This window comes from Porcisia hertigi, chromosome 33 (genome assembly GCF_017918235.1).
Source record: "Porcisia hertigi strain C119 chromosome 33, whole genome shotgun sequence".
Taxonomy (NCBI): domain Eukaryota; phylum Euglenozoa; class Kinetoplastea; order Trypanosomatida; family Trypanosomatidae; genus Porcisia; species Porcisia hertigi.
The window spans coordinates 587443-613800 of record NC_090592.1 but is presented as its reverse complement, the minus strand read 5'-3'; the positions used below and the strand labels follow the sequence as shown (position 1 = coordinate 613800).

Genomic DNA, 26358 nt, shown 5'->3' with positions numbered 1-26358 from the left:
CGGCAACTCAACGGTGCAGAGTGGGACGAGCGAAATGGGGCTGTACATACAGCGCGGCGTGTCTCGGTCTTGTCCATTCCCCATGTGTGTGTCACGAGTGGGGACGCACGGGGTACACGAAGACCTCTGTGAGGGGAGGGGCAAGGGGCAGTAGCAGCAGCAGCACAGTCAGAGAAACGACAGTTCTACAGTGTAGTGTATCTATGTGTGCATCACTTGCGGCCCCACACATGGGGCGCTCAGTGGCAGCGAAAAAGGATTTCATCACATGTGCTGCAGCGTTCACGAGGAACCAAAGGAGGGAGGTGGTGGAGGAGGGGGGCAAGGCGTGGCTAGTGTGATGCGCGCGTGCGTCTCGCCCCATTGTTCATCGACGGCAACTCAACGGTGCAGAGTGGGACGAGCGAAATGGGGCTGTACATACAGCGCGGCGTGTCTCGGTCTTGTCCATTCCCCCATGTGTGTGTCACGAGTGGGGACGCACGGGGTACACGAAGACCTCTGTGGGGGAGGGGCAAGGGGCAGTAGCAGCAGCAGCAGCAGCACAGTCAGAGAAACGACAGTTCTACAGTGTAGTGTATCTATGTGTGCATCACTTGCGGCCCCACACATGGGGCGCTCAGTGGCAGCGAAAAAGGATTTCATCACATGTGCTGCAGCGTTCACGAGGAACCAAAGGAGGGAGGTGGTGGAGGAGGGGGGCAAGGCGTGGCTAGTGTGGTGCGCGCGTGCGTCTCGCCCCATTGTTCATCGACGGCAACTCATCGGTGCAGAGTGGGACGAGCGAAATGGGGCTGTACATACAGCGCGGCGTGTCTCGGTCTTGTCCATTCCCCATGTGTGTGTCACGAGTGGGGACGCACGGGGTACACGAAGACCTCTGTGGGGGAGGGGCAGGGGCAGTAGCAGCAGCAGCAGCAGCACAGTCAGAGAAACGACAGTTCTACAGTGTAGTGTATCTATGTGTGCATCACTTGCGGCCCCACACATGGGGCGCTCAGTGGCAGCGAAAAAGGATTTCATCACATGTGCTGCAGCGTTCACGAGGAACCAAAGGAGGGAGGTGGTGGAGGAGGGGGGCAAGGCGTGGCTAGTGTGGTGCGCGCGTGCGTCTCGCCCCATTGTTCATCGACGGCAACTCAACGGTGCAGAGTGGGACGAGCGAAATGGGGCTGTACATACAGCGCGGCGTGTCTCGGTCTTGTCCATTCCCCATGTGTGTGTCACGAGTGGGGACGCACGGGGTACACGAAGACCTCTGTGGGGGGAGGGGCAAGGGGCAGTAGCAGCAGCAGCAGCAGCACAGTCAGAGAAACGACAGTTCTACAGTGTAGTGTATCTATGTGTGCATCACTTGCGGCCCCACACATGGGGCGCTTAGTGGCAGCGAAAAAGGATTTCATCACATGTGCTGCAGCGTTCACGAGGAACCAAAGGAGGGAGGTGGTGGAGGAGGGGGGGGGGCAAGGCGTGGCTAGTGTGATGCGCGCGTGCGTCTCGCCCCATTGTTCATCGACGGCAACTCAACGGTGCAGAGTGGGACGAGCGAAATGGGGCTGTACATACAGCGCGGCGTGTCTCGGTCTTGTCCATTCCCCATGTGTGTGTCACGAGTGGGGACGCACGGGGTACACGAAGACCTCTGTGAGGGGGAGGGGCAAGGGGCAGTAGCAGCAGCACAGTCAGAGAAACGACAGTTCTACAGTGTAGTGTATCTATGTGTGCATCACTTGCGGCCCCACACATGGGGCGCTCAGTGGCAGCGAAAAAAAGGATTTCATCACATGTGCTGCAGCGTTCACGAGGAACCAAAGGAGGGAGGTGGTGGAGGAGGGGGGGGGGCAAGGCGTGGCTAGTGTGGTGCGCGCGTGCGTCTCGCCCCATTGTTCATCGACGGCAACTCAACGGTGCAGAGTGGGACGAGCGAAATGGGGCTGTACATACAGCGCGGCGTGTCTCGGTCTTGTCCATTCCCCATGTGTGTGTCACGAGTGGGGACGCACGGGGTACACGAAGACCTCTGTGAGGGGGAGGGGCAAGGGGCAGTAGCAGCAGCAGCAGCAGCACAGTCAGAGAAACGACAGTTCTACAGTGTAGTGTATCTATGTGTGCATCACTTGCGGCCCCACACATGGGGCGCTCAGTGGCAGCGAAAAAAAGGATTTCATCACATGTGCTGCAGCGTTCACGAGGAACCAAAGGAGGGAGGTGGTGGAGGAGGGGGGGGGGCAAGGCGTGGCTAGTGTGATGCGCGCGTGCGTCTCGCCCCATTGTTCATCGACGGCAACTCAACGGTGCAGAGTGGGACGAGCGAAATGGGGCTGTACATACAGCGCGGCGTGTCTCGGTCTTGTCCATTCCCCATGTGTGTGTCACGAGTGGGGACGCACGGGGTACACGAAGACCTCTGTGGGGGGGGAGGGGCAAGGGGCAGTAGCAGCAGCAGCAGCAGCACAGTCAGAGAAACGACAGTTCTACAGTGTAGTGTATCTATGTGTGCATCACTTGCGGCCCCACACATGGGGCGCTCAGTGGCAGCGAAAAAAAGGATTTCATCACATGTGCTGCAGCGTTCACGAGGAACCAAAGGAGGGAGGTGGTGGAGGAGGGGGGGGGGCAAGGCGTGGCTAGTGTGATGCGCGCGTGCGTCTCGCCCCATTGTTCATCGACGGCAACTCAACGGTGCAGAGTGGGACGAGCGAAATGGGGCTGTACATACAGCGCGGCGTGTCTCGGTCTTGTCCATTCCCCCATGTGTGTGTCACGAGTGGGGACGCACGGGGTACACGAAGACCTCTGTGGGGGGAGGGGCAAGGGGCAGTAGCAGCAGCAGCACACAGTCAGAGAAACGACAGTTCTACAGTGTAGTGTATCTATGTGTGCATCACTTGCGGCCCCACACATGGGGCGCTCAGTGGCAGCGAAAAAAAGGATTTCATCACATGTGCTGCAGCGTTCACGAGGAACCAAAGGAGGGAGGTGGTGGAGGAGGGGGGCAAGGCGTGGCTAGTGTGGTGCGCGCGTGCGTCTCGCCCCATTGTTCATCGACGGCAACTCATCGGTGCAGAGTGGGACGAGCGAAATGGGGCTGTACATACAGCGCGGCGTGTCTCGGTCTTGTCCATTCCCCATGTGTGTGTCACGAGTGGGGACGCACGGGGTACACGAAGACCTCTGTGGGGGAGGGGCAAGGGGCAGTAGCAGCAGCAGCAGCAGCACAGTCAGAGAAACGACAGTTCTACAGTGTAGTGTATCTATGTGTGCATCACTTGCGGCCCCACACATGGGGCGCTCAGTGGCAGCGAAAAAAAGGATTTCATCACATGTGCTGCAGCGTTCACGAGGAACCAAAGGAGGGAGGTGGTGGAGGAGGGGGGGGGGGGGCAAGGCGTGGCTAGTGTGGTGCGCGCGTGCGTCTCGCCCCATTGTTCATCGACGGCAACTCATCGGTGCAGAGTGGGACGAGCGAAATGGGGCTGTACATACAGCGCGGCGTGTCTCGGTCTTGTCCATTCCCCATGTGTGTGTCACGAGTGGGGACGCACGGGGTACACGAAGACCTCTGTGAGGGGGAGGGGCAAGGGGCAGTAGCAGCAGCAGCAGCAGCACAGTCAGAGAAACGACAGTTCTACAGTGTAGTGTATCTATGTGTGCATCACTTGCGGCCCCACACATGGGGCGCTCAGTGGCAGCGAAAAAAAGGATTTCATCACATGTGCTGCAGCGTTCACGAGGAACCAAAGGAGGGAGGTGGTGGAGGAGGGGGGGGGGGGCAAGGCGTGGCTAGTGTGGTGCGCGCGTGCGTCTCGCCCCATTGTTCATCGACGGCAACTCATCGGTGCAGAGTGGGACGAGCGAAATGGGGCTGTACATACAGCGCGGCGTGTCTCGGTCTTGTCCATTCCCCATGTGTGTGTCACGAGTGGGGACGCACGGGGTACACGAAGACCTCTTCGTGGTGGTTCGCACGCGGATGGATGAAGGTGATTGTGATGGAGGACGAAGGGCGGGATGCTTGGGCACCCATAGCGCGAGTACGCAACGCTCGCGATGGGGCCACGTCGAGGTTTCTGTATTTCTGGCTTGGAGGGAAAGAAGAGGGAAAAGAGTCTGCCGTGAAAACGGTTGTGATTGGAATTGTACAAGTGCTGCGAGTGTGGAAGCATGCACGGCATCTTTGAGCAGTCGCAGATGTACACTTCACAACGCTGTAAGGGCGAATCGGTCTTGGGGAATTTTCGAATATCTGTTCAACAGAATGTCGAAGTTTCTGTTCCGGTTGTCGGCAATGGTCTTACGGCGCTCATGTCTTGGGCACCGCTTCTTTGGGGCTATCCTCCAGGTATCTTCTCTGAAAATGATGTGGATGTTATTCCGTGCACAGGGACGCAGGGCAAGCGATCATGTTTTTGTCACCGATTCTATCACTCTCTCCCTGTTGTCAGTGAAAGACGAAAAAGGAGCACCACTCGCACACAATTGCAGTGTCACGAGAGGGCAGTCGGTCGAGAAGGGGGTTCGTGAAGGGCAGCGATGAGAGGGGGGATGTCCTCAACCCAAACAATCGGAAGCACGGCGTTTGAGGTGGTGGTGGTGGTGGGAAACATCCTCGGAACAAAAGAGGAGTAGAAAATCGGTCTTGCGCAAAACAGATGAGCGATTCGAGGTCTGTGTGTGTGTGTGTGTGAGAGAGAGAGGAGGAGAGTACCGTAGCATTCGCGTTTCACATTTTCTTCCTTTACGCACAAGTTGGCGCAGTCGACTGAGGAAAATGGGCCACACCCTAACATTTTATCGTTTGGCAGGAGGCTCAAACACTTGGAGGAGGGGCGAAGGAAGCTGTCAGCGGCGCACTATGCGGAAACAATAACCTACACACATTTTTAGAGAGGCCACGGCTTTCCTTCCATTCAAATCGAGCTTTTTTTTCTACAGTGCAGGCGAGTTCGCTTGGACAACGCGCGAGGAGCGCAGAAAGAGAGCGAGTAGCAGCAACTGCACAGGTGCAGCCAAAAGCAAGACCCGCATCGTGCCTTCCACGGCGGCGCAGATATGACCTTGTAGGCGTGAGCCGTGTGCTTTCGCTTGCGTGTGTGTGTGTGTCTTGATTCGATTTTTTTTGTTGGCGCAGTTTTTCCCTTGTCCCGTTAAGCGTGAAACCAAGCCCAAAAAAGAAAAATCGGTAAAACAAAGATAAAAAAACCCACACGCATCACACATGACTACAACATGTTTAAAGTCTTCACACACACGCGCGCAGCAGCACAGCTCACCCCCACCCGCTCTGTTGTACGAGGGCGGCATTCTCCTTGTGTAAGGCCAGCGGACTGCCGTCGAAGCGGGTCATGCGTGTGGCGGGGATCTCGCCCCCCCCCCCCTCCGGGCTGACGTGTTGTTCGCTCCCGGCGCCATAAACACATCCGGGCGGGCTGCATGTTTTTGATGGAAGCGGGCTGTGCCCAGGATGGTTGCAAGAGGGGGAGGGAGGGGGGGGGGGGGGGGGGGGGCGGACAGTGGTGCTTTCCAAGCGGGTGGCAAGAGGTGGCTTTGACGCATGCCGGGTGAGCTCAGGGAGGGTGTAGGCGAGCTTCAGGCCGGGGGTGCTGTGCGGCCTCCGCGTTCCGCACGCGTGTCATGTGCGCCGGCGAATCGCAGCTGGCTGCTGCCTTCCATAGGGCGGTGCGAAGACGCAGCACATCGGAGTCTGCACGACCCCAATGGTGTGTCAATCGGCGTGTGGTCGTCCTGTTACCGGCACCTGCGCCTGCGAGGTGTGCTGGCATATCCGCGTCCCGGGGACGGTGGTTCCGCGGGGCGAGGTGGGTCCGGGGGCACCCGGTCCTTGTTGTTGGTGCCCGTCGATGTCTTTGAGGGGGGGGCGGGGGGGGAGCGGAGGCGCAATGCCTGCGGGTTAGGTGTGGCAGCACGCCGTCCGCACCCCACATGATCACGGCCAGTCGCCCGTCGGTGCAGGAACACACAGGAGGGACAAGTACTCCATCCAGAGCTGTGTGGGTATAGCCCTGCCCCCACCCTTCAGCGCTCCGCGTCGTCTGTCGCAGCTTTGGGGAACGTCCGCTTGGCGTCGGAGACCCGTGGCAAAGTTCCCGATTTGTGCCATCTCTCTCACCGCTCTTTCGATTCGTCATGGCCAAAAAGGACAAGCCGAGATGAGAGGCGCATTCGATGGGAGGCGTTTGCGCGCGAGGCTCCGAGGGGTTCGATGCCCCCTCGCCTCCCTCCCTGTCTTGCGTGCTACAGGTGCGATGCAAGCCGGTGGAGAGGGGGAGGGGGAGGGGAGGGGCAGTAGGTCGGCATCCTTGGATGGATCTCTCTTATGTCAGTACTTGGAGAGGGCCACCCACAGTGAGTGTGCAGCTGCTTTATCGTGAAGGTGATCGATGTTTCTTCTTCATCGCTGAGACTGTGGTGCCACTGTGGGGGGTGCTGAGGGGGGGCCAGCTCTGGTTGTATCAGCGTCATGTAGGAAAGTGTGCAGGAGATCCCCCCACCCTCCAAGCACGCTGGTGCAATAGACAATTTTACTTTGCTGCTGCATTGCGCGAAAAAATACAGTGCACTCCTTGTATGTGGAGGGGAGGGGGCGGGGCTGCGCTGGGCTTAGAGTAAAGTGTCCTCTTGAGCCTACTCACCACGGGTGGATTGAAGTGTCTGGGACCGGGTCTCGCCAAGGCGAAGGCAGGCTCTCCTTTGCACCGAGGTGGAGATCATTTTGTCTCACTGCGCGTGTGGCCACCTGCTTGGGGAGAGGGGGGGGGGATTGGATTGCGTGGATGCATGCGCACGATGGAGGGCTGCTGGTATAAGAGCATTTTCCAGACTGGGCGTTGCTCCAGCAACGCCCAGAATACCCTCTCAAGATGGCTACATCTGACTGCCCTAGTTTTGGTTTCCGGAACAGGCTCTGAGAAGCTTCACCAGAGCGGGTGGCCATCCTGCTGGTCGTAGCTGCAGGCGTAGTCGTCGAATCCAAACTGTCTCCTTGAGTCATACCCTGTAGTGGTGTCTGCCTTTGCGTGTGTAAGAGATTGGAGAGAGGGACTCGCTCCTTTTTTTTGGGGGGCTGGTGCACTTGTAGGACTTTAGCTGTTGCTGTTGTCAGCGTGACAGTGCCGCCCGAGTCTGGCATACCTGCTCGTGGACACCAAGAGGAGGCAATCATACTTGTGGGTAGGCGATTTACTTCTCTACAGAGAGGGGCGGCGGTGGGGATGCTACACCCTTCACATCTGGTTACATTAGTTAGAAATGTCGCCATCAAGTTATCCCGATAGAGGGGGAGGAGGGGGGGGGAGGAGGGGGAGAGACGGCGCCTTGGGCCAATGAATAAGGAAGAGAGGCAAACAATAAAAGAAGGAGCTCACAGAGAAACGGGGAGAGGCCACGAGAGACAAAAAAAAAAGAAGCTCACTTGATGGATGACAGTGGGGCGAGGAGGGAGGTGGAGGAGATACCCTGTTAGTACAAGTGGGAAAGAGAGGGGGGGGGGGAGACTGAAGACACAGAACCTTGAAGCGCAGGTGGCGAAGTAAAAAGTGAATAAGCTGGAGAAGGGGAAGAGCAAGAGGCAGGCATGCACAGACAGACAGACGGAGAGAGAAAGAGCATACCTACACATAGACAAGCAAGCGTGCGCGCGAAAAAAAAAGGAAACGAGCAGGTCAAAAGTTGAAGCCAGCGGACGCAGCGTTTCCGACTTGTTGTGTGGAAGAACTCATATACTGCACAGAATGCAAGCACACCCAAGCACATTGCATGCGGAGAGGTTGCAATGAAGCAGGAATCCCCAAAGATGCGTCCAACAGAAAAACGAAATTTACAAAATGGCACTGACACGCAAAGAGAAATACATACACACATACACACACGCATACATATACATGCGTATGTGTGTGTGTGTATATATATAGATGTATATAAAGGGAAAGGCGCAAAAAAAAAAAACGAGAGGAACAGCAACAAAAATATTTGAAAACAGTCCAGGGCGGAGACGTGAAGGAAAAAAACATTAGAGCTTATACCCACTCACGGACGTCCAAGTTCACACCGCCATCACTAACATACACACTCACACAGAAACCAAACACACACACGGGAGGGAGAGAGAGAGAGAGAGGGAGGGAGACGTACGCACGCATATGCATAGTCGAATGGAATTTTTTTTTTTGCTTACAAGATGGGGAGAAAAGGCTGAGAAAAATTGAAAAATGCAAGAAAGAAGAAAAAGAAGAGGGGGGATACAGAGATGTAAACACACGGCGGGGGGTGGGGAGGATCAGCAAGGCATTCAGACAGAGCAAACTGCAGAGGTGAAACCACAACAGAGAAAAAGAGCCCGTGGACTAAGAGCTTGCTCACCCCCCCCCCCCAAAGAAAAAAAAAAGTACTGGGGTGGAAGAGAAACCAGCAGGCACATTGTGGGAACCGCCAAAGGCATCGCGTGAGCAGAAAGGAGAGGGGAAGGAGACACGCGCTAAAAAACTCGTCGACAGAGATACCTTCTATATGTACATGTGTGCTTGTGTGTGTTTGTGCTTTTACTTGGAGCGAGGTGATGTTTGGCCGATTTCTCCGTTTCACTGTTCTCTGCACCACAACTTTGGGCAGCGTTCCTTCCCTCTTTTTTTTTTTGCTCCCTCCTTTCGAAGAAAAGTGTGCGTGTGTGTGTTCATATCCATATTTTTCTCTCCCTTTACTACTTTCCGAATGACTCGAAGAGAAAGGGTTGGTGCAGGTGCAATAAACACTCACCACCACCACATGCTTTCAAAGCGTGGGCATATTTTTGTCACGCTACCAAAAAAAAAAAAAAGATATCCCAGAGAACAAACAAAAAGATTCGAACTCTTTTTGGTTTGGAAATTTCGTGCGCATACTACGTTCATTGTGTGTGTGCACAGACACATACACACACACAGACACACACACACAGACAGCGCTCGCTCATACGCGCTCCCCATCGCTCTCCTCCTATTTTGGAGACTCGATAGCAAAAATTGAACTTAAACACGAAACGTTTCGCTGCGTCAGAGTTGACTGCAGACTTGATGTTTTTATTTCCGATCTATACGAAACGCGTGACTCCGATGCTATAAAAAAAAGGGGAGATAAATGAGAGGAGCGACTCGGGGAGGTGTGCGTTGTGTGCAGCAGCAGCAAACAACAACATCATCATCGAAAAAGAGCCGCAAAAAGGGGGAAGGGAGAACTGAAGGAAGTAGACCCACGGAGAATATTTTCGAAAAAGGTGCAAAAAAAAACAGACACGCAAGTACAAATATGCACACGTGCACGTTTTTTTGTCAGAGAGGCAGGCGCATCGATAAATGGAGAGGGAGAGGGAATCGGGATCACCTCGTCTTTTTTCCTATCGTGTACACCACGAACGTATGCACGTACACACACACACACACACACAGAGAGAGAGAGACGTTTCCATCCGAGCAGAAGAGCGAAGGCAGCAGAACACCACAGGGGGGCGCACTACAATGCTGGAAAGGAAGCGGCCAAAATCGGAAAAAAAAAGGAGAAGAATGCAGTTTTCAAGGGTGAAAATGTGCACCACATGTGGCATCATCGCCCACACACGCGCACACGTCCCTTTGGGAGAGGGGGGGGGGGAGAACGACATGCGAGTCTGATTTTCTAACAACCCGCCATTGCCAAACATCACTCTTTTTTTTGCTTTTTCTATGATGCATGGAGACTGTGGTGGCAATGGTAGAACGCGTGAAAGAAATCAGATTGAAAAAAAAAACAGCATAGATGCGAGGAGAGGGCAGGAGAAGGATAAACCGGGCATGAGAGTGGTGCTGGTGCGCTTTGCTACGGTGCTGCTGAAAAAAAAAAAAGATGCAATTCCCGAGAAAAAAAAGGGGGCGGGAGCAAACACAGATGGAGGCGAGGCAAAACCAAAAAGAAATCTAATGTAGAAGGCGGGGAAGAGTACATGATGACACACACACACACACATACACATACACACGCGCGCGCGCCTGGAAGTAAAGCGGGAGGAGCGATAGAATGAAAAAAAAAAAAAAACAGGAAGGGTGTTCGAAAATGAGCACAACTTGTTTTTTTTTGTGGGGGGAGGTGATGGACCATACGCACTTATATACATACATATATGTATATTACATACATGTAATGTATGCTTTTTTTTTTTGGAGAAGAAACAGGGAAAACAGACATATGCTTAAAAAAGCCGAAGAACAAAGACAGCACCAGGAAGAGGGGGGGGTGGAGAAAAAAAAGGGTGGGAAAAACAAATGATCGATTCAACGATGGCAAGATAGAGGTGGATGAAGAAGAGAAAAACACACGCGAAACAACAAAAAAAACAAGGACACCATGAGTGGTGAAAAAAAAAGAAAGTGGGGGAGGGGAGGGAGGGAGGGAGGGGAGGGGGTGGGGCTGTGACTATTTCACACATCATGCATACCCCCACACCAGTGCACTAAACACTTTTATATCTCTTCGCACTGTTATCACTGTTTCCTCTTTTTCTGATGTGTGAGAGAGAGAGAGGGAGTTTTCACCTGCGCCCCGGCGCTTGTGCATCGCACCCCTCTCTTCCTCTCTCTCTACATATCCATCCATATATATATATATATGTATATATGCGTGTGTCTCTCATAAAAGCATGTTTACGCGCGTCGAGGGAGTAACTCGAGAGGGACTCGAGGTGAGTCCCCCTCCTCCTCCCCCTCCTCCCTCCCCCCTACTTGGGGGTTCTTTGTGATTTTTTATCTCCGCGTCCGTATGTGCGCTTTGAATTCAAGAGTGACCAAAGAGTGGTCGTCTTCGCTGTCGTTCGAGCAGAAGAGAAGAAACTGATGCGCACAGGGGTGAAGGAAAAAAGATGATGAAAGGGGAGGTCACACCCCCACACACCGCCCGAAAAAAAAAATGGCAAAACATCCATCAACAAAAATGGAGAAGAAACGACAAAAAACAAAAAGGGGGACGGAGTCCGTGAGAGTACTCACAAAGATAATAGACTAACAGAACATAGCCAATAATATAAAGTAGGAGCCACCGTAACCCAGAAGACACTGATGAGGGAGGGGAGGGGAGGGGGGGCGCAAGGATTAAATGACATCAGCACATACCTGACAAATTGCATAAAAACCAGGGATAGTGAACATAAAGCAGCACCTGCAAGAGATGGGCTACGTCAATTTGCCCCGCCAAGGTAGCGGCTGGGACGGTGGGGAAGGAAAAAAACAAACAAACAAGAAAACCCGTCAGAAAAATAACAGTAATTACTCACACCTGACGATATTCATTACACAAAACACACACACGCACATGCACACAGATATATGTATATAGAGAGAGAGGCACACATACACGGCATACCACAATAAGAGGGCACCGTGTACGTCAACTTTTCTCTTTGCTTCCCCTTTCTAGATATATATATATATAAAGGGGAAGCCGCAGACTCAAAAGAAAGGAAGAGGGAAAAAACCCCAAACATACAGGAAATAGCCTGAATCTATCGAATCGAACGACACGAAGAACACACACACACACACACACGCACACGCACACACACACACACGCATATACATATATATATAAATATATATGTATATATATATGTATGCATACATACAGGCAGACAATTGCCAGTGGAACACTATGATGGGAGGAAGAGGACAAAAAAATCAAAAGTAGAGAATCGAAAAGAGAGCTTAAAAAGAAAACGCAGAACTGTTGCACACACTCGCAATAACGACGTCAGCAACCCCTACAAGACTTGTAAAGAGAGGAGGAGAGTGATGTGATGCAAATAAAAACATATAGACAGGCCAGCTGGTAGATGTAGAGACAGAGAGCAGCGGCGAGAGAAAAAAAGAAAGAGGACCATATATGCGGCCATGAGCGATGTCTTTTTTTTTTCACTTCTTGTACTTTCGAGGGGAGGGAGTCTGTTCTTGCTTTTCGAGACGCAAAAATCCTACGACGGCACCAATAGCACTAAATAAATGAGAAGTACAAACACACACACACACACACACACGCACACACAAAGACGGAGGTAGAAAAAAAATACGGAAAACAAAACAGACGAGCAACGTCGAAAAAAAAAAGAAAAGCCGAGCATGCGCGCGCTTTTGCGGGCTTTTTTTTTCGTCACTGCTTTTGCTGCTTAAACTATATATATATATATATGTGTGTGTGTCGTGTGTGTGTGTGTATGTGGGTGATGTGTGTGGTGTGTGTGTGTGTGTGGGAGGGGGGTGGGGGTGGGAGAGTAGAAGGAAGGAGAGGCCTCTTATGTGAGGAAAAAAAAACGAGAGCCAAGCGTCGAGAGTAAAAACAACAAAAAATGGAGGAAAAAAAAAGGAGAAAAGATGCGACTCAGGTGAGAGGAGGCACAAAAAGGAAAGCGAGGAGAAGAAACGGGGCGGAATGAGTAAAAACAAACGAAAAAAGTGAGAGCAGTCAAGCTTGAATCCATTTGGAGTGTGTGTGTGGGGGGGGGGGAGCACCGTAGTACAAAAAAAAACATTTAAACGAGTTCCGCAAGGATAGCGAAAGGACAAGAAGCCACACACACACATGCACGCACATGCACGCAATCAGCCGTGTTGAATAGAGGGGGGTGGGGTGGGGAGAGAACACATCGCAGCCAGGATGAAGGCACGAACAAGGTCGCATGCAAGAATAACAGCAATGGAAGAGAACAGCATCAGCGCCAGCAGTACATCGCCACACGAGCCACGCACAAATGGGGCAGAAGGACGCACATAGAGGAAAATACGAATAAAAAGTGATGCGAACGACAACGCTACGCCACACAACAGTCAATAAAGGAGAAACGTACATAAAGATCTGGTTATACGTTGTGAATCAGCCAAGAATGGGGGGGGGAGGGAGGGAGGGGGGAGAAAGCAAGAGGAAAAATCCTCAGGCTATCGAAAGGGAGCGACATGAGGGGGAAAACAGCGGGATGTGGCAGCGGGCGCGGGCAGGCGGGGGGGGGCTGGGTTTGGGGTTGTGCAAAAATAAAAATGAGCGTTTCAGATGAAGAGTCGATCCACAAACGGTACAGCGTCTACTCTGCCCCCTCCTCCATTTTTTTTATTCGCATACATCTCAAGACACTCTAAGGGGAGGGGAGGGGGTTACCCATCAAATGTTTCTCTGCTTGCCATGTCTTCTTTGTTCGACTCGCCGCCTTTCCCCCCTTCTTCTTTCACCTCTTCCCCTACCTCTGCGTTTTTTGAAACATTTTTTAACGGAAGCACGCTCCTTCCCCTTCGTTCCTATCCTTGTCTGGAAAAAAAAACAAGTCGAATGTTCCTCAGCCTCGTGTTTTTTTTTTCAAGAGGGAAAAAAAGAAAGGAGACTCCTCTCATCGTCCTCCTCTTGCTGTGTCGTCTCCCTGGACACACAACTCACACAAAACACAAGAGAAGGGAAAGAAAAACAAACCTGCTGACCGAAAGAAAAAAAATCAGGCACACAGTAAACGAAAGTTAAAATGCATCACACACACACATACACTACATCCCCACATGCGAATGCACGGCTCGGGGCAATGGGGAGGGAATAATGACCACAGGCGCGTGCGCGCCTACGCCGTTGCGTTTATCGGTCTAAATTACAACCCCATAGTCCCCTCCATAGCAGTTGTATGCGCACTTCAACGTTGTGATGCCTCCCCTCCTCCTCCTCGACACAACACTCGTCCTGGTTTTCGTGGTGCTTCTCTTTTTTTCCCCTTCCCCTAAACGGTCCTGCTTTACGGCACGGCATTCTTCTACCCCCACCCACCCACCCACCCACCCCCCCATGCCAGACGCGTGGTTCCTCCATCACTGTATACCTTTTTTTTTTGAGCCGCTTATCTTTCCGCTCTTTACGCGAACTTGATGGCATAGACAACCGAAGGCGTAGGAGTAATGGTAGGGATCGGGTTGGCGGGGTTCTCGGAGTGCAGCTGCAGTGCGTGGCGGTAGCCAAAGTCCGAGATGATGTCTGTTTTTTGGCAGTAGGACACTTGCACGGGCTTGTCACGGTTGTCCATGCAAAAGCGGTTGTGCAGGGACATGATGGCCAGGTCGGCCTCCAAGGTCGTCGGATACGTTACGAAGGCGGAGCTACCAACGACGTGCTTGCTGTTTTTTGGCTGCTGAGATGCGCTCTTGATGTTAGCGCGCTTGGTGTCCTTGAGCAGCACTACGTTCACCACCTGGCCATAGAGGGAGAAGAGATCGCGCACATCCTTCTCCGAGACATCGTAGTTTAGCTGACCAACAAATAGTACGGCGTTACCCTTGTTCTTCTGCCGACGTGGCTGCGCTACCTGATACATTGGTGTCCCGGCGGGGATTGTCTGAGCTGTGGGCTGTGGCGCCATAAGCGGCTGCGTCGTGTAGATAATCTGCTGCTGCATGACGGGGATCGCATTGACCGGGTAGGCACCGCTCATTACAGTAGGCGGCACGAGCGACTGACCCATGGGCTGACCGAGAGGTTGCACGTACATCGTTAATTCGAATATGTTTTTTTTGCGTCAAGGTAGGAGAAGAAGGGGGGGGTGGGGGGTTGCGCGTGCGCTCTCTCTCTATGCATATATATATATATATATATATATATGTCGATGGATGTCTTCGCTTGCAGTTGTATCGTCAATCCATATAATGGAGGGCGATCACGTAGATGGTTCCTTTGGGAAGTGTGTTGGACGAGGGCTGACTGAGTGCACGTAGATCAGAGATTGACGAGGACCGGAGGAGTTGATCGACAGGGGAGAGGGGGAGGGGGGGGGGCTTACGTTTAGTGGGAGGAGGAAGGGAGGAGTTTTATATATATATATATGTGGGTGGGTGTGGGTGCCCGTGTGGGTGTAACTGAGGGAAATCTTGAGGGTGAGAAACAAAAGAGAGATCGAGAAAGAAAAAATGCACAACACCGATGCGCATGCGCTGTGAATGCTTCGAAGAATGTGAGCACTATACGGACAAACCCACAAGGGAGAAATACAAGAGGATGTTTACTGAGGTGGGATCTTTAGATAGACATGAAGAGAGGAGGAAGAGAGGGGGAGGGGGAGGGGGGGGGGAGGGTGAAGGTAACGAGGGGAAAGGAGGGTGTTGCAGAGGCCAGGCAGCATGACGGCACCTCCGGATGGTCGGTCGTATAATTTTGGCTTGTTTTTTTTTTTTGAAATTGTATGCGCGAAGTGGACCTTTGGAGGCTCCACCACCCTCCTCAGACACGCGAACACACACACACACACATTCGAGCGTGTAGCGGAACACACCATCGCCGCGTGCGCCGGTTTCTATCCGCGCAAAGACTGTGTCTATCGAGGAGGCACATAAAGCACGAGGAAGTCCATAGGACGCAAGCAAGCACGAGGAAGGGGGAGGATGGGCGGGGGGGACTGGATTCACTTGATGCGGCTCTTACAGGCTATTACTGTTCTTTGCATGCTTCTTTGTTTTCCTTCGTGTCTGTCTGTCGCTCCTTTCTGATTTTTCTCCCTCTCCGTGAGAGCCTTATAGATATGTGTGTATATATATGTGTACATGAGGGGAGCACCGACAACACCGCCAAAGTGCTTTTTTCCGTTTTAATATGTGAAAGGGAAAACGTCAAGGGGACCACACAATGAACGAAAAAAAGGCGATCGATGAGGGAGGGAGGGAGGGGAGGGGGAGAGAGAGGGCGAGTGTGCGGGTGCACAGATCGGAGCAAACAAAAAGAAAGCGGAGGGAGGGAGGGGGGGGGGCAGAAGAGGGAAGAGTAGCGACCCGCTAATGAAAAAGGGTTTGCGTGCACAAAGAAGACGATTGTCACGGCGGGGCGGCGTACACTTGAGAAGGGGGAAAAGAAGAGGAAGAAAAACATGAAGCGTCGCATCGTGCCTCTACAAAACAACCTCAAAGAAGAAATAGAAGGACGATAGATGAGACCACCCTGCTGAGAAAAAATGCTAAGCAGAGATAAGTGTAGGGCTCGGGGTGTGCAACTGCTGCGGGGAAGCGTGTTTTTTTTTTTTTGGGGGGGGGGGGGGCGCGTGAGTGATGGGACTCATTTCCAAGCCCTTTAATGAGGCCCTCGAAATTGACTTCAATTGGAGTATTTTTTTCTCCTTCCGTGTAGTGGACCGTGGAGAGGAGGGGAGGGGAGGGAGTGAAAAAAAAAAGCGATGTGACAACCGTGAAGCGGCTAAGAGAACTTGAGGTCCACCGGTGCGCGGGCGCGCCAAATGTGTCCAGTGAAAGAGGGACGTGGAGAGAGAGAGCAGATACACACACACATACACACACAAAGACAAGCGTCTCTACGACGGCTCCAAAAAATGGCAAAACATACACACACGCACACGCGCGCTCAGATCGAAAACGAGAAAGCGAAGAGAAGGGAATCTCTTGACCACATTGGAGGCTGTCCTTTTTTTTCCCGCTGTGTTGTCCACCAGCGTAGGAAGAGAGCATCTCTCCTCTCAATAATATGGAACCAATTGTAGTGATACACACTCGCCCAGCACACAGTCCCAGCCATGTGGATGAAAGGAGGCGGTGGCGGAGGCGTGTGTGATATGTGGCAGGGGGGTGGGTGGGGGGTGGGAGCAACAAAAAGTAAAAAGAGCAAAGATGAGTTAACCCCCCCCCTGGGGAGCCGACAAAAAATCCCCCCCACCTCTCTCCCAGAGTGAAAAAAAAAGGAAAAGAGAATAAAACTGCGTTTGCGTCTCAAAAATTACAAATGGGAAGAGGGAAATAACCATACGCTCAAAGTGTGTGTGACACATGTACACATTTCATTGACACCCGGCGCAGATATTTGAGTGCGAGAGGACAGAGTAAGGGGAGAACGAATAGGGGGAGGAGGAGGGAGTGTGCGCATCCACGAAAAGTGGAGAGGAGAGTGAAAAAAAAGGAGAGAGAATATGCTCGCGAGCGGCCAGCGACAAAACACGCACAGTGGCGGGTAAGAAAAAATAACACCAAGACGGAGGGGGGGGGTGTGAGGGGATTGAGCTGAACCCGTGAAGGGACAGCGGCATCCCAACAAGGGTTAGGGCCACTTCGCTACCCAAACAGGCGCCGACACCAACCGGCGAAAAAAAAAAAACGAAGTCTCCGGCACGGATGAGAGTAGTTGCACATAGGACACCCGAACAGCCACGACACATCCTCCGACGACAAGGAGTAAGCAACAGAGACACACATACCCCACCCCCCCCTACACGCACACACACACACAGAGCAACGAAATCATGGAATCACAATGGGTGAAAGGAGGTGCGCGTAGAGGCGTGGAACCTTGAAAGAGGCGCGGAGGGGCGTGCGGGTAAACAAAAGGCTGAGGTGAGCCGGCCGGGTAGAGGGCGCGGAAGGAGGAGTGGAGATGACCAGAGGTCAAGAACACACGAAAGATGAGCGATGAATCAAGAGGTTCAAAATTTTAAAAGGGGGATATTAAGCGATTCGCATACATCGTATGTGGAGCAAAAAAAAAGGACACACATACGTATAGACGGCTGTCTGTCTGTGTCTGTCTGTGTGTGTGTGTGCATTGAAGGGTGAGAGGGCACAAAAGGCGCCGCCACCAGTGCTCCCAGGTGTCACGATGCAGAAATGATAACAACAAAAAAAAACGAGAAACACCGCAACAGACCAACAAAAGAAAAGCTCAAAATAAGGCCTCCCCCCAAAAAAAAGACGGAGGCGTGAAACAGCAGCCACAACAAAAGGAGGGTGAAGGGAGGGAAGGAGGGTGGGGAAAGAGACAGGAGGGAGGGGAAAGAGACAGGAGGAAAGGATTTAGTTTGAAAAAGAAAAAGGGAGGGGGGGGGGCGGCGGGGGCACTGAATCGACACGGCAAACAGAGGTCTTGTGCGGGCTATCCAACGCACAGTACATCTCGTTGGAATGAGTGCTGCTGCTATGTGTATGTTCGCGCAGAGAACCACATACCCCCCTCAACACAAGGGCGCGTGTGCACATGAGTGAAGACAAGGTTCAAATAATGACAAGTGAGAGAGACAGAGGTATTGTGACGTTCTTCTGAGGCAAATGTAAAAGCAGGTCTGATGGTGGGGAGGGAGGGGGGCTTGTTGTGCACTGCAGCGGCCACCTTCTTCTTGAGACGGTAAATGTTTCTCAGCCCCCTTCCCCTGAGCCACCTACTTTCACCCGCTTCCGTTTGTCGTAGTGCCCTTCTGCGCTCGCTCGCGTCATTACTCATCACCTAAATAAAAAAAGGGGAAAGAAAAGAAACACTTTAGGTCCACTTCCCTTCTCCAGATTAAAAAAAAAATAATAATCGACTGTTTGCGGTGGCCGACTGCCCAGGAGGAAGCGATAGACACACGGACATATGGTAGAAAAGTCCCCATCGCTGGATACCCTCGTTCTGTTGTTGCGCGGCCGTAAGTCCCCCTTCCCCCTCCCCCTTCCCCCACCCCCGGCCCTCTCTCTCGGTTGGCTTCCGTGTCCTTCACGACTCTTCTCTTCTACGGCTTTTTTGACAAAAAGGGGATGGGGTTCTCCGGCTTCGAGGCGTGTAGCTTCTCCGCGTGCATGATGCCAAATTTCGATATCAGCCCCGTCTGCTGGCCGTAGCTCACCTGCAGGCACTTGGACTCTTCGGTGTTTTCGAAGTCGTCGTCCTTGGCATTGTACCGACCATGAAGCGCCATGATAGCCGTGTCGGCTTCCAGCGTTGTGCCATACGTGACGAAAGCCGAGCCACCGACTTTGCGGTGCACTGCAGCACCACCTTTCTTGGCCGACTTGCCCTTGTCTTTCAGTACCATCACACTCAGGGGCTTGCCATAGCAAGAGAACACCTGCGAAACATCTGCCTCCGTCGCCTCGTAGCTGAGCTGCCCCACGAAAAGAACAGCCTTGTCGCGGTTGCGGCGTGCGATGCCGCGCTCTTGGGACTGTGGCTGTGAAGACGTGCTTGGCTGCTGCGGTGTGGTTTGGTGTACCGCCTGTACCGTGGTGGTGCGCGCGTGGACCGCTGGTAGTGCAGTGCTGATCATGGGTGGCTGTTGGTGCCAAATATCTAGGTCACTGTAGCTGCTCGAGTTCGCGATAGATGTCTGTTGCAGCTCTCTACTTCGCACAACACCCGCTGCGCTCGAGTTGAAGGAGGTCAAGGAGGCAACGCAGCTCATCAGCGAAGACGACGACTGAGCCGTCGTTCCAGGTGCCGTGATGGGGGTGAAGAAGTGTTTTAACGGGCCATTGTGTGCGATGATGCGCGGATACACCCGCTGCTGCTGTTGCTGCTGCCTCTCTTCAGCAGACTGAAGTCGGTACTCCTCAAGCGGAGGCGGCTGACGCGACGAGACAGTGAGCGGTGACGAAGACGAGTGCTCCGAGTTAATGCCAAGGCTACTCTCGCCTTGCGCAGCTTCAAAGAAATAAGCTGTGCCTGGGAAACTGGGTGCATTGGCATCCGTTACGCCATGGAGTGATGTATGCACCATTGCCGTGGGTGGCTGTGTGGTCGATGTTGTGCTCCTGTTCATGGAAGAGTGTCTCATCACAATAGCGTGCGCGATCGGCTGTGCGGTACCTGAACCAGGCTTCCCGGTTCGTGAGGACTGTGGCACCGCGGAGTGGGTCATCGGCATGGGGTTCGACACAGAGAGCGCATCGCCAAGCAGAGCTGGTGCTGATACGACATCCCGTGGTGACGACACGGCGTCACGACAGATTTGCCGCGAGTGCCCTGTTGAGGTGGTCGTTCTTGGGGATCGTGCGGAGGAGGATGTAAAGGCCGAGGCCCACACAGTGGGGGCAGTGGTGGCGGAAGCCCACGCATTACTGGAGAGCGAAGGTTTCTGCAGCGGGTGTTGAGGTAGCGACGCCGGGACAGATGGAGCATGCCTTGTACCACCTGTCTTTGATGGGTTGGAAACGCTACGATGACTCGTGTGGTAGTACTGCTGTTGGTTGACGTCGGTCGGCTGCGATGTTGGGCCCGCCTCCTTTAGCGTGAAGGGTGAGTAGGAGGTGCCGTCGAAGTACACGAGAAGCGGTTCTCCACCGAGAATGGAGGCGGGAAGCGGCGGCTGTCGCTGCGGCTGCAGGGGTTGCGACGGATTGGCAGCGGTTGTCGTGATACCTCCACTGTGCTCGCATGATTGTACAGGCATGGTGCACAGGCGTCGGTACGGCTGCTGCGAGGGGTGCTGGATAACGCTGTCGCAGCTATGCACACCGCTACTTTCTAGAAGTTGTGCATCGGGTGTCGGAAGCGTGCTATAGAAGTGTGAAAGAGTTGACCATAGCTGCACCGCTGCTGTTGCTGGTGTTCCTGCGTTTGCGCTGCCACCGTGTGTGTCCGACCACTGATGATAATCTTCAGGATTGAGACGCCATAGAAATGCGTCTTGCATCGCCTGGTTGCCAAGGCCGATACTTGTGGATTTTTGGGGGTGACCAAAATGGGGTACACATGGTAGCACGACTTGCGGCTGCTGTCGCTGTGGCGGTGGCGGTGGCAGCGCAGAAGAATTCGCCCCGGGGGTGAAGTGGTGCATGGTTTCTCGATTGCTTCTACGCCGCGGGGGCACACGGGCAGGAGTGGGGGGATTAATGAATGACAAGGGAGCACACACACACACACACACACACGTTGCCGGGGAAACAAGTAAACACGAGGGTACCCTGCAAAAACGTGACAAAAGAACCGCTGAACCCGCGGGAGTGGGGGGGGGGTGAGATGGCGTGGCAGATAGAGTAAAACAGATTTTTTTTTTTTGGGGGGGGGGGTGGGGGGAGGGACGATGAAGTGCGAATGACAGTGACGTTTCAAACGACAGGGGTTTAATAATGTGAATACAATGAACGACAAGGGGAGGAGATCAAAGCACTATAACCAAACAAAACAGCAAGGGAGGGGCGTGGGGTATCGTTCGAGGTTTTTCTTTTGATGGGAGCAGGTGACCCTTGTCGCCGGTGGGGATATGAGGGGGAGGGGGAAGGGCGCAAGCACGAAAAATAAAATAAAAATGATGAGTGGAGAGGAGTCGCTGTCCCAAAATGATAATGCGCGCGTGTTCTTTTTTTTTTTGTAGGCCTGTCACACACGTCGATTTCCAAATCCAGAGAAAAAAAGGAGATGTGATAAACCCAAGGCCGCAAGATACGAATTGCTGTACCTATTACATTGAGCACATGTGGGACTACGAAAAAAATTTTTTCTTCAGATGGGCAAAGCGCCAAGAGAATCCAGTAGCGAGTTGGGCACAACTGTAGACGCCAGCGGAAGCGCAAAATGTGGTCAACTATATATATATATATATATGCGTGTATGGGAAAGTACTTGTTTTTAGTCGTTTTTATTGTTGTTTGTGTGTGTGTGTGTGTGTGTGTTGGACCTCACTGTCGACGGAGCGCGGGTGATAGGCAATCGAAACACACACACGAAATAAATAACCCGCAACGGAGGGGGGAGGGAAGGGGAAGGAGACGAGGAATAACAAAGCGAAACACAGACCCAACAAAAACAATAAGAGGGAAAGGACCGGTAGGGGGTGAGTCCCAGTGCCCACAATCAATGGAATGGGGGGAGAGAAGAAAAGGAGTACGTACTCGCTCAAAACGCACACGCACACCAAAGCGAAAGCGGAGGGGCGCGGTATACTGAACAACAACAACAAAAAATAAAAAAGAAGAAGGGAACGTGTGTGACTCGAGGACAAAAAAAAACGAGACAATATCTCAAAGAGGAAGAAGATGAAAAGTGATGCAGTACAGGAGGAAGAGAAAAGAAAGCGAAAAAGCACTGACTGCAGAAACCATAAATAAATAAATAAATAAATGGTGTTCTGTCAAGAAGATGCGAGGAAAAAAAAGAAAGAGGGAGAGGGAGGGAGGGAGGGAGGGGGAGGGAGGCGACGGGGGTAAAAAATATGCATATATATATATATTTATTTATATATCGGAGGCGGGGGATAGAGAAAATAAGATCGGATGAGGCAAGTGTCTGTGTTACGCTTGTTCCACGCTTTGATGATCAAAAAACTTAGCTGAAGGATGATCTACGCAGAGAGAGAGAGAGGGGAAGGGAAACGGCAGCAAAAGATGCGTGTTGCAATCATTACAGAGAAGCAGAGCGAGAGCGGCACAGACGCATACACTGACAGGGAAAACAGGACTGACGGCGGATGTAACAGCTGTGCACCTGCAATGAAGCAGAGCGCATCAACAATAGAGAAAAATGTTCGAGAAAAGGAAAAGGCGCTGCTAATGAGCACTCTCACGAGGAGAATTTTTTTTTGGGGGGAGGGGATAAATAAATAAAATCGTGCGCACGCACTATTACACCCCACACACACTAAAGCGCAGTCGACGAAGCGACGGGTTGTAAGAAATCAGAGAGGAGGAGGAGGAGGACAAAGGAGGCGGGTGAGAAAATACAAACAACGTGAAGGCACCCCAGTCGAGCGAAGCGCCACTGAAAAACACAAGAGAGGGAAGTGGCACACGGAAGGATCAAAGTCTCCAGCAAATTTGACGGGAGTGGAAGGGGAAGAAGTGTGTGTGTGTGTGTGTGTGTTGGGGGAGGGGGGGGGGATGAGTCAGCGAGAGGCAGAGAAAGCGGGCAGGCTTGAGCAAACGAAAAGCCAAACAGTGGAAACGGATGATGGAAGCCCGGAGGAAACCATTTGCCAAAGACTCATGGAGGAGGTGCAATGAAGCGGCAACGATTCGGTCACTCTGTTGTGCACTGGGGGCTAGGGGGGAAGGGGTAAGATAATAACAACAACAAAAACACAGATATAGACAACAGAGGCCCACAAGTCAAGAGACCAGACCTTTGCCGTTTCTACGTAAACGTCGAAATAGAAATCTTCACGTTCACTTGCTTCTTCGAGTTGGCCAAAGGAACCTCGACTCCGTCTACAGTACAGGAGTGTAATGTGAGTAGAGGGGGGAGGGAGGGGGCAATGGTGACGACGACGATTTAATCTGGCACGACCGTGTGACTGTAAACCTGTATTCAAATCCTCAATCCCACTCGCCCTTTTCGCTGTTATGCTGTCCCCGGTGTATTTTCTTCGTGGTCTCTTCCCCCTTGAGAGCTGCAATGGGCCCTCCCGTTTGTTTTTTGTTGTTGCTTTTGTTTCTTTACTGTGTGTGTGTGTGTGTCTCAGAATGGGGGATGATGCCTCGCTTCTGATGTCCAGATGGAAGGGAGTGGGGGAGATAGAGTTATAAAGTCATATTATCCTTGACAAAGAGAGGGGGTAAGGCAGAGTGATGGGGTGCTGAGGGGGAACTTTCTGTGTGCTTGTGTAGGGCCCCTTACCTACTCCGGGGGGAGGGGGATGAAAAGACCTCGTCATCGAGGATCTGACACAAGGCGTACTCGGCGCTGGTGCCATTACAGCGAAATGCAACCCCCCACCCCATGTATACGATACATCATGCGAGTGCGCACATTCTCTGGGGGCGAATGAAGAAAAAAAAACGTGAGTGGATGGCAGGGCAGTCCATCGTTGCACTCCCCCCCCCGACAGACAGAGAGACACACACACACACACATGCCAGGGGGGGGAGGGGGGAGGCGAGGGTACAGGTTTAGAGTGCGCAACGGCACGTAGAGAAACGCACTCGCTTTGCTCGAAATTGTCCTGTTCGCTGTACGCAATCCTTTTTGCTTCGCCGATCTGCGGTGGGCTGAGAACTGACGAAGAGTCACATGAGTGTCCATCTCCCTCGTCCCGGGCAACACGTGATCAACATGAATTACGGACCTTATGGATGCATCTGCTACATACCACCTGGGCTTATACACACACACACACACATATTGCGAGTTCCAGCGATGGGGAAGAGGGAGATGAAGGTGGTGTATGTGGGGGTGGTGCGCGCTCGCCACCACTACCACCTCTGTGACAGCACACTTTTCCCACCGTGAGCAACAAACGAGCAAACAAAAAAAAAAGTGGCACACGATAATATGCGTGTTACGCCGCCCCCCCTCCCCCCTTCGCCTCCCTTTCCGTGAGGCGGAATCAAAAGACAGCAGAAGTGAGTAGCAGAAATGTTAACCAATAATGACAATAAACGAGATGGGAAAATAAAGAAGCACCGACACAACAGCACATACACACATATATATATATATATGTGTGTGTATGTATATGCATGTGTGCGTGTATCGAGAAGGAGAAGGACGTCGAAAAGAGGAGAAAAACACGGAGGAATACAACTTAGCGAGCGTGGCACGTACTTCTCTTCCCTTCTTCTCGCTTCGCCTTCCCTCTTCTCCCCCTCCCCCCCCCCCCACACACACACACACTGCTAGACCTCTCTCCAACCCTCCTCCTTTGCTTCTGTGGTGTCTGATCAGCTCCTTGGCCAATTCGCCAGGGCAGGGTAGTCGTAGAAGCAGATGCTGTGACTGCTCTTCCCCACCAAGGTGTGGTTGCATGACAAGGCGTATTGCTGCCAGCGCTTGTGCGCCTCGGTGGCCGCCACAAGTTCGCGCTCAGTTTCTAGGGCGCACACTCGCAAGCGCTGCACGACCTGCCAGCTTTTAGTGTCACACAACATGGCCCAACAGGCAGAGGACAGTGACAAGTCGCCACGCGCGATGAGGGCGGCATAGAGGTCCACCGCAAGAATAAGCTCCGCAAGTCCACCACCCACAACGTTGCGACGCATGCTGTCCAGTGTTGGGTGCGGGAAGTCGCGTAAAGGCGTTGGCGACTTGAGTAGGCTGCCACCCACTCTCAACAGGGGCGAGTCGCGGCGCCCGGTGTTCATGTCAGAGCTAAACACATGTAGGTAGTGGCTGGTCGCATCACTTGCTGAGGTGCTCGGATCGCTCCGCAAGGCTGCCTTGGCGGCCTCCCACGTCTCCGCAGCTGGCCGAGTTTCTCCAAGGCCAAGACGATCTGTGACGCGTTCTTCTACCCTCATGGGGGGCTGATTCTCCATCATTGCACAAGAGGGCAGCTCGACTGTGGTGCCCTGTCTGACCTTTTCATCTGCGTCAGAGTACTGTGTAGTCCAAATAGCGAGGTCACCAACGGGGGTGGGCATGGAGATACTCCTCCGTGGCGTCTTACGGGCAGGGCATGTTGGGTGGCGACGGGTGCCACGATCGTCCGGATTGTAGTTTCCTGAACAATTGTGGTAAGTGTTGTGGGCTGCTGCAAGTTCATCTCGAAGCTTGTCGTGCATGAGGGGCTGCATCGCTTGCACCTTGAGCGTCGGACAGAGCAAAAAAGGAACAAGAAAATACTCCTTCAAACGTGCGGGTGGCCTTTCACCGTGGAGGGCCTTGCTGATGTTTGCGCTCGAGTGCGCTCCGTCGTGTGAAAAGTGTCCGCTCTCACTGGACGAGAGCGACGCAGCAGCAGTGGGCGTCTGTTGGTGTTGCGATGCGTCTGCCACAGAGGTAATGGTCACAGGACGCCATTGCCACAGACCCTCATCCCATTCGAACACCGGCGACGTGGCGAAGTTGGGCAGAGGGCCGCAGAACGGGGGGCCGACCGATCCCCCGCCGCGATTGCCGCCGCCCACTGGGCAGGCTGCGCGCGTGCGTTTGGAGGCTCTCGGCACCTCTGGGCACTCTTGATGTTCTGTAGCGCAGGCATCAGCATCAGGAGAGGGCGTCGAGCCCGACGCCCCGGTCGGGCTCGCCCTTGACGCGGGTTTCGACTGAGCTCGCATGCTCAGCGGCAGGTGGTAGCCCAAGACGTCGGGGACCCATGCAGAAATGATGCCGGCCTTCTCCTCCGTCAGTGAAACCCAAGAGGACAAAGCGGACCCGCTTGAAAGCTCGTCTCTCTTCATCGGTTCGGTACCCACCGCACGAAAGGGCTTCTTCAACTGGCTGCCATGGCCTTGAACGGAGTTACTGCAGTGGCTGCAGCAGCGGCCTGCGATGTCTGTTGCCGCGTAGTAGAATGAGGGCAGCCAGCGACGTACAGCGCGGATCACGTGCACGCCATCCCTGGTGCCGACGCCCTGCCTTCGATGTGACCGCCACATCACCCCAGGCACCAATTCTTTTCCCCCTCTCCTGCACGTATGCTGATGAGTAATGGCAATATTTTCCCAGACATATATTCTAGTGAGGAGGGCTGCTTTTCGTCTACCCACACCACCCGCACATATCCTCTCAAGGTGCCAGCAAAATAGAAAGAGCAGCAGCTGTACCGAGTGGGAAGAAGAAGGGGAGACAACAAAAGAGCGAGCGTGTGGAGAGAATGCAGTGCGGGAGTGATGTAGGAAACAGGCATGGAATACTCGACGTGTGCGTATATATAGATAGATATATAGATATATATATATATATATATATACGCTCATAGTACACAATAGCAAC

At 53.0% G+C, this 26358-nt stretch overlaps 2 protein-coding genes across 2 annotated transcripts; both read right to left on the bottom strand.

The window, feature by feature from the left end:
• Positions 1 to 13894: 13894 nt before the first annotated feature.
• JKF63_02168 (uncharacterized protein) lies at positions 13895 to 20548 on the bottom strand (the record flags this gene model as incomplete). Its single annotated transcript, XM_067898210.1, has 3 exons — positions 13895 to 14167; positions 18749 to 18964; positions 18995 to 20548. The coding sequence occupies 3 exons, from the start codon at positions 20546 to 20548 to the stop codon at positions 13895 to 13897; spliced, it is 2043 nt and encodes a 680-aa protein (XP_067754367.1).
• A 3817-nt stretch (positions 20549 to 24365) lies between these two features.
• On the bottom strand, positions 24366 to 26021 carry JKF63_02167 (uncharacterized protein; the record flags this gene model as incomplete). Its single annotated transcript, XM_067898209.1, has 1 exon — positions 24366 to 26021. The coding sequence occupies one exon, from the start codon at positions 26019 to 26021 to the stop codon at positions 24366 to 24368; it is 1656 nt and encodes a 551-aa protein (XP_067754366.1).
• Between the last annotated feature and the right edge of the window lie 337 nt (positions 26022 to 26358).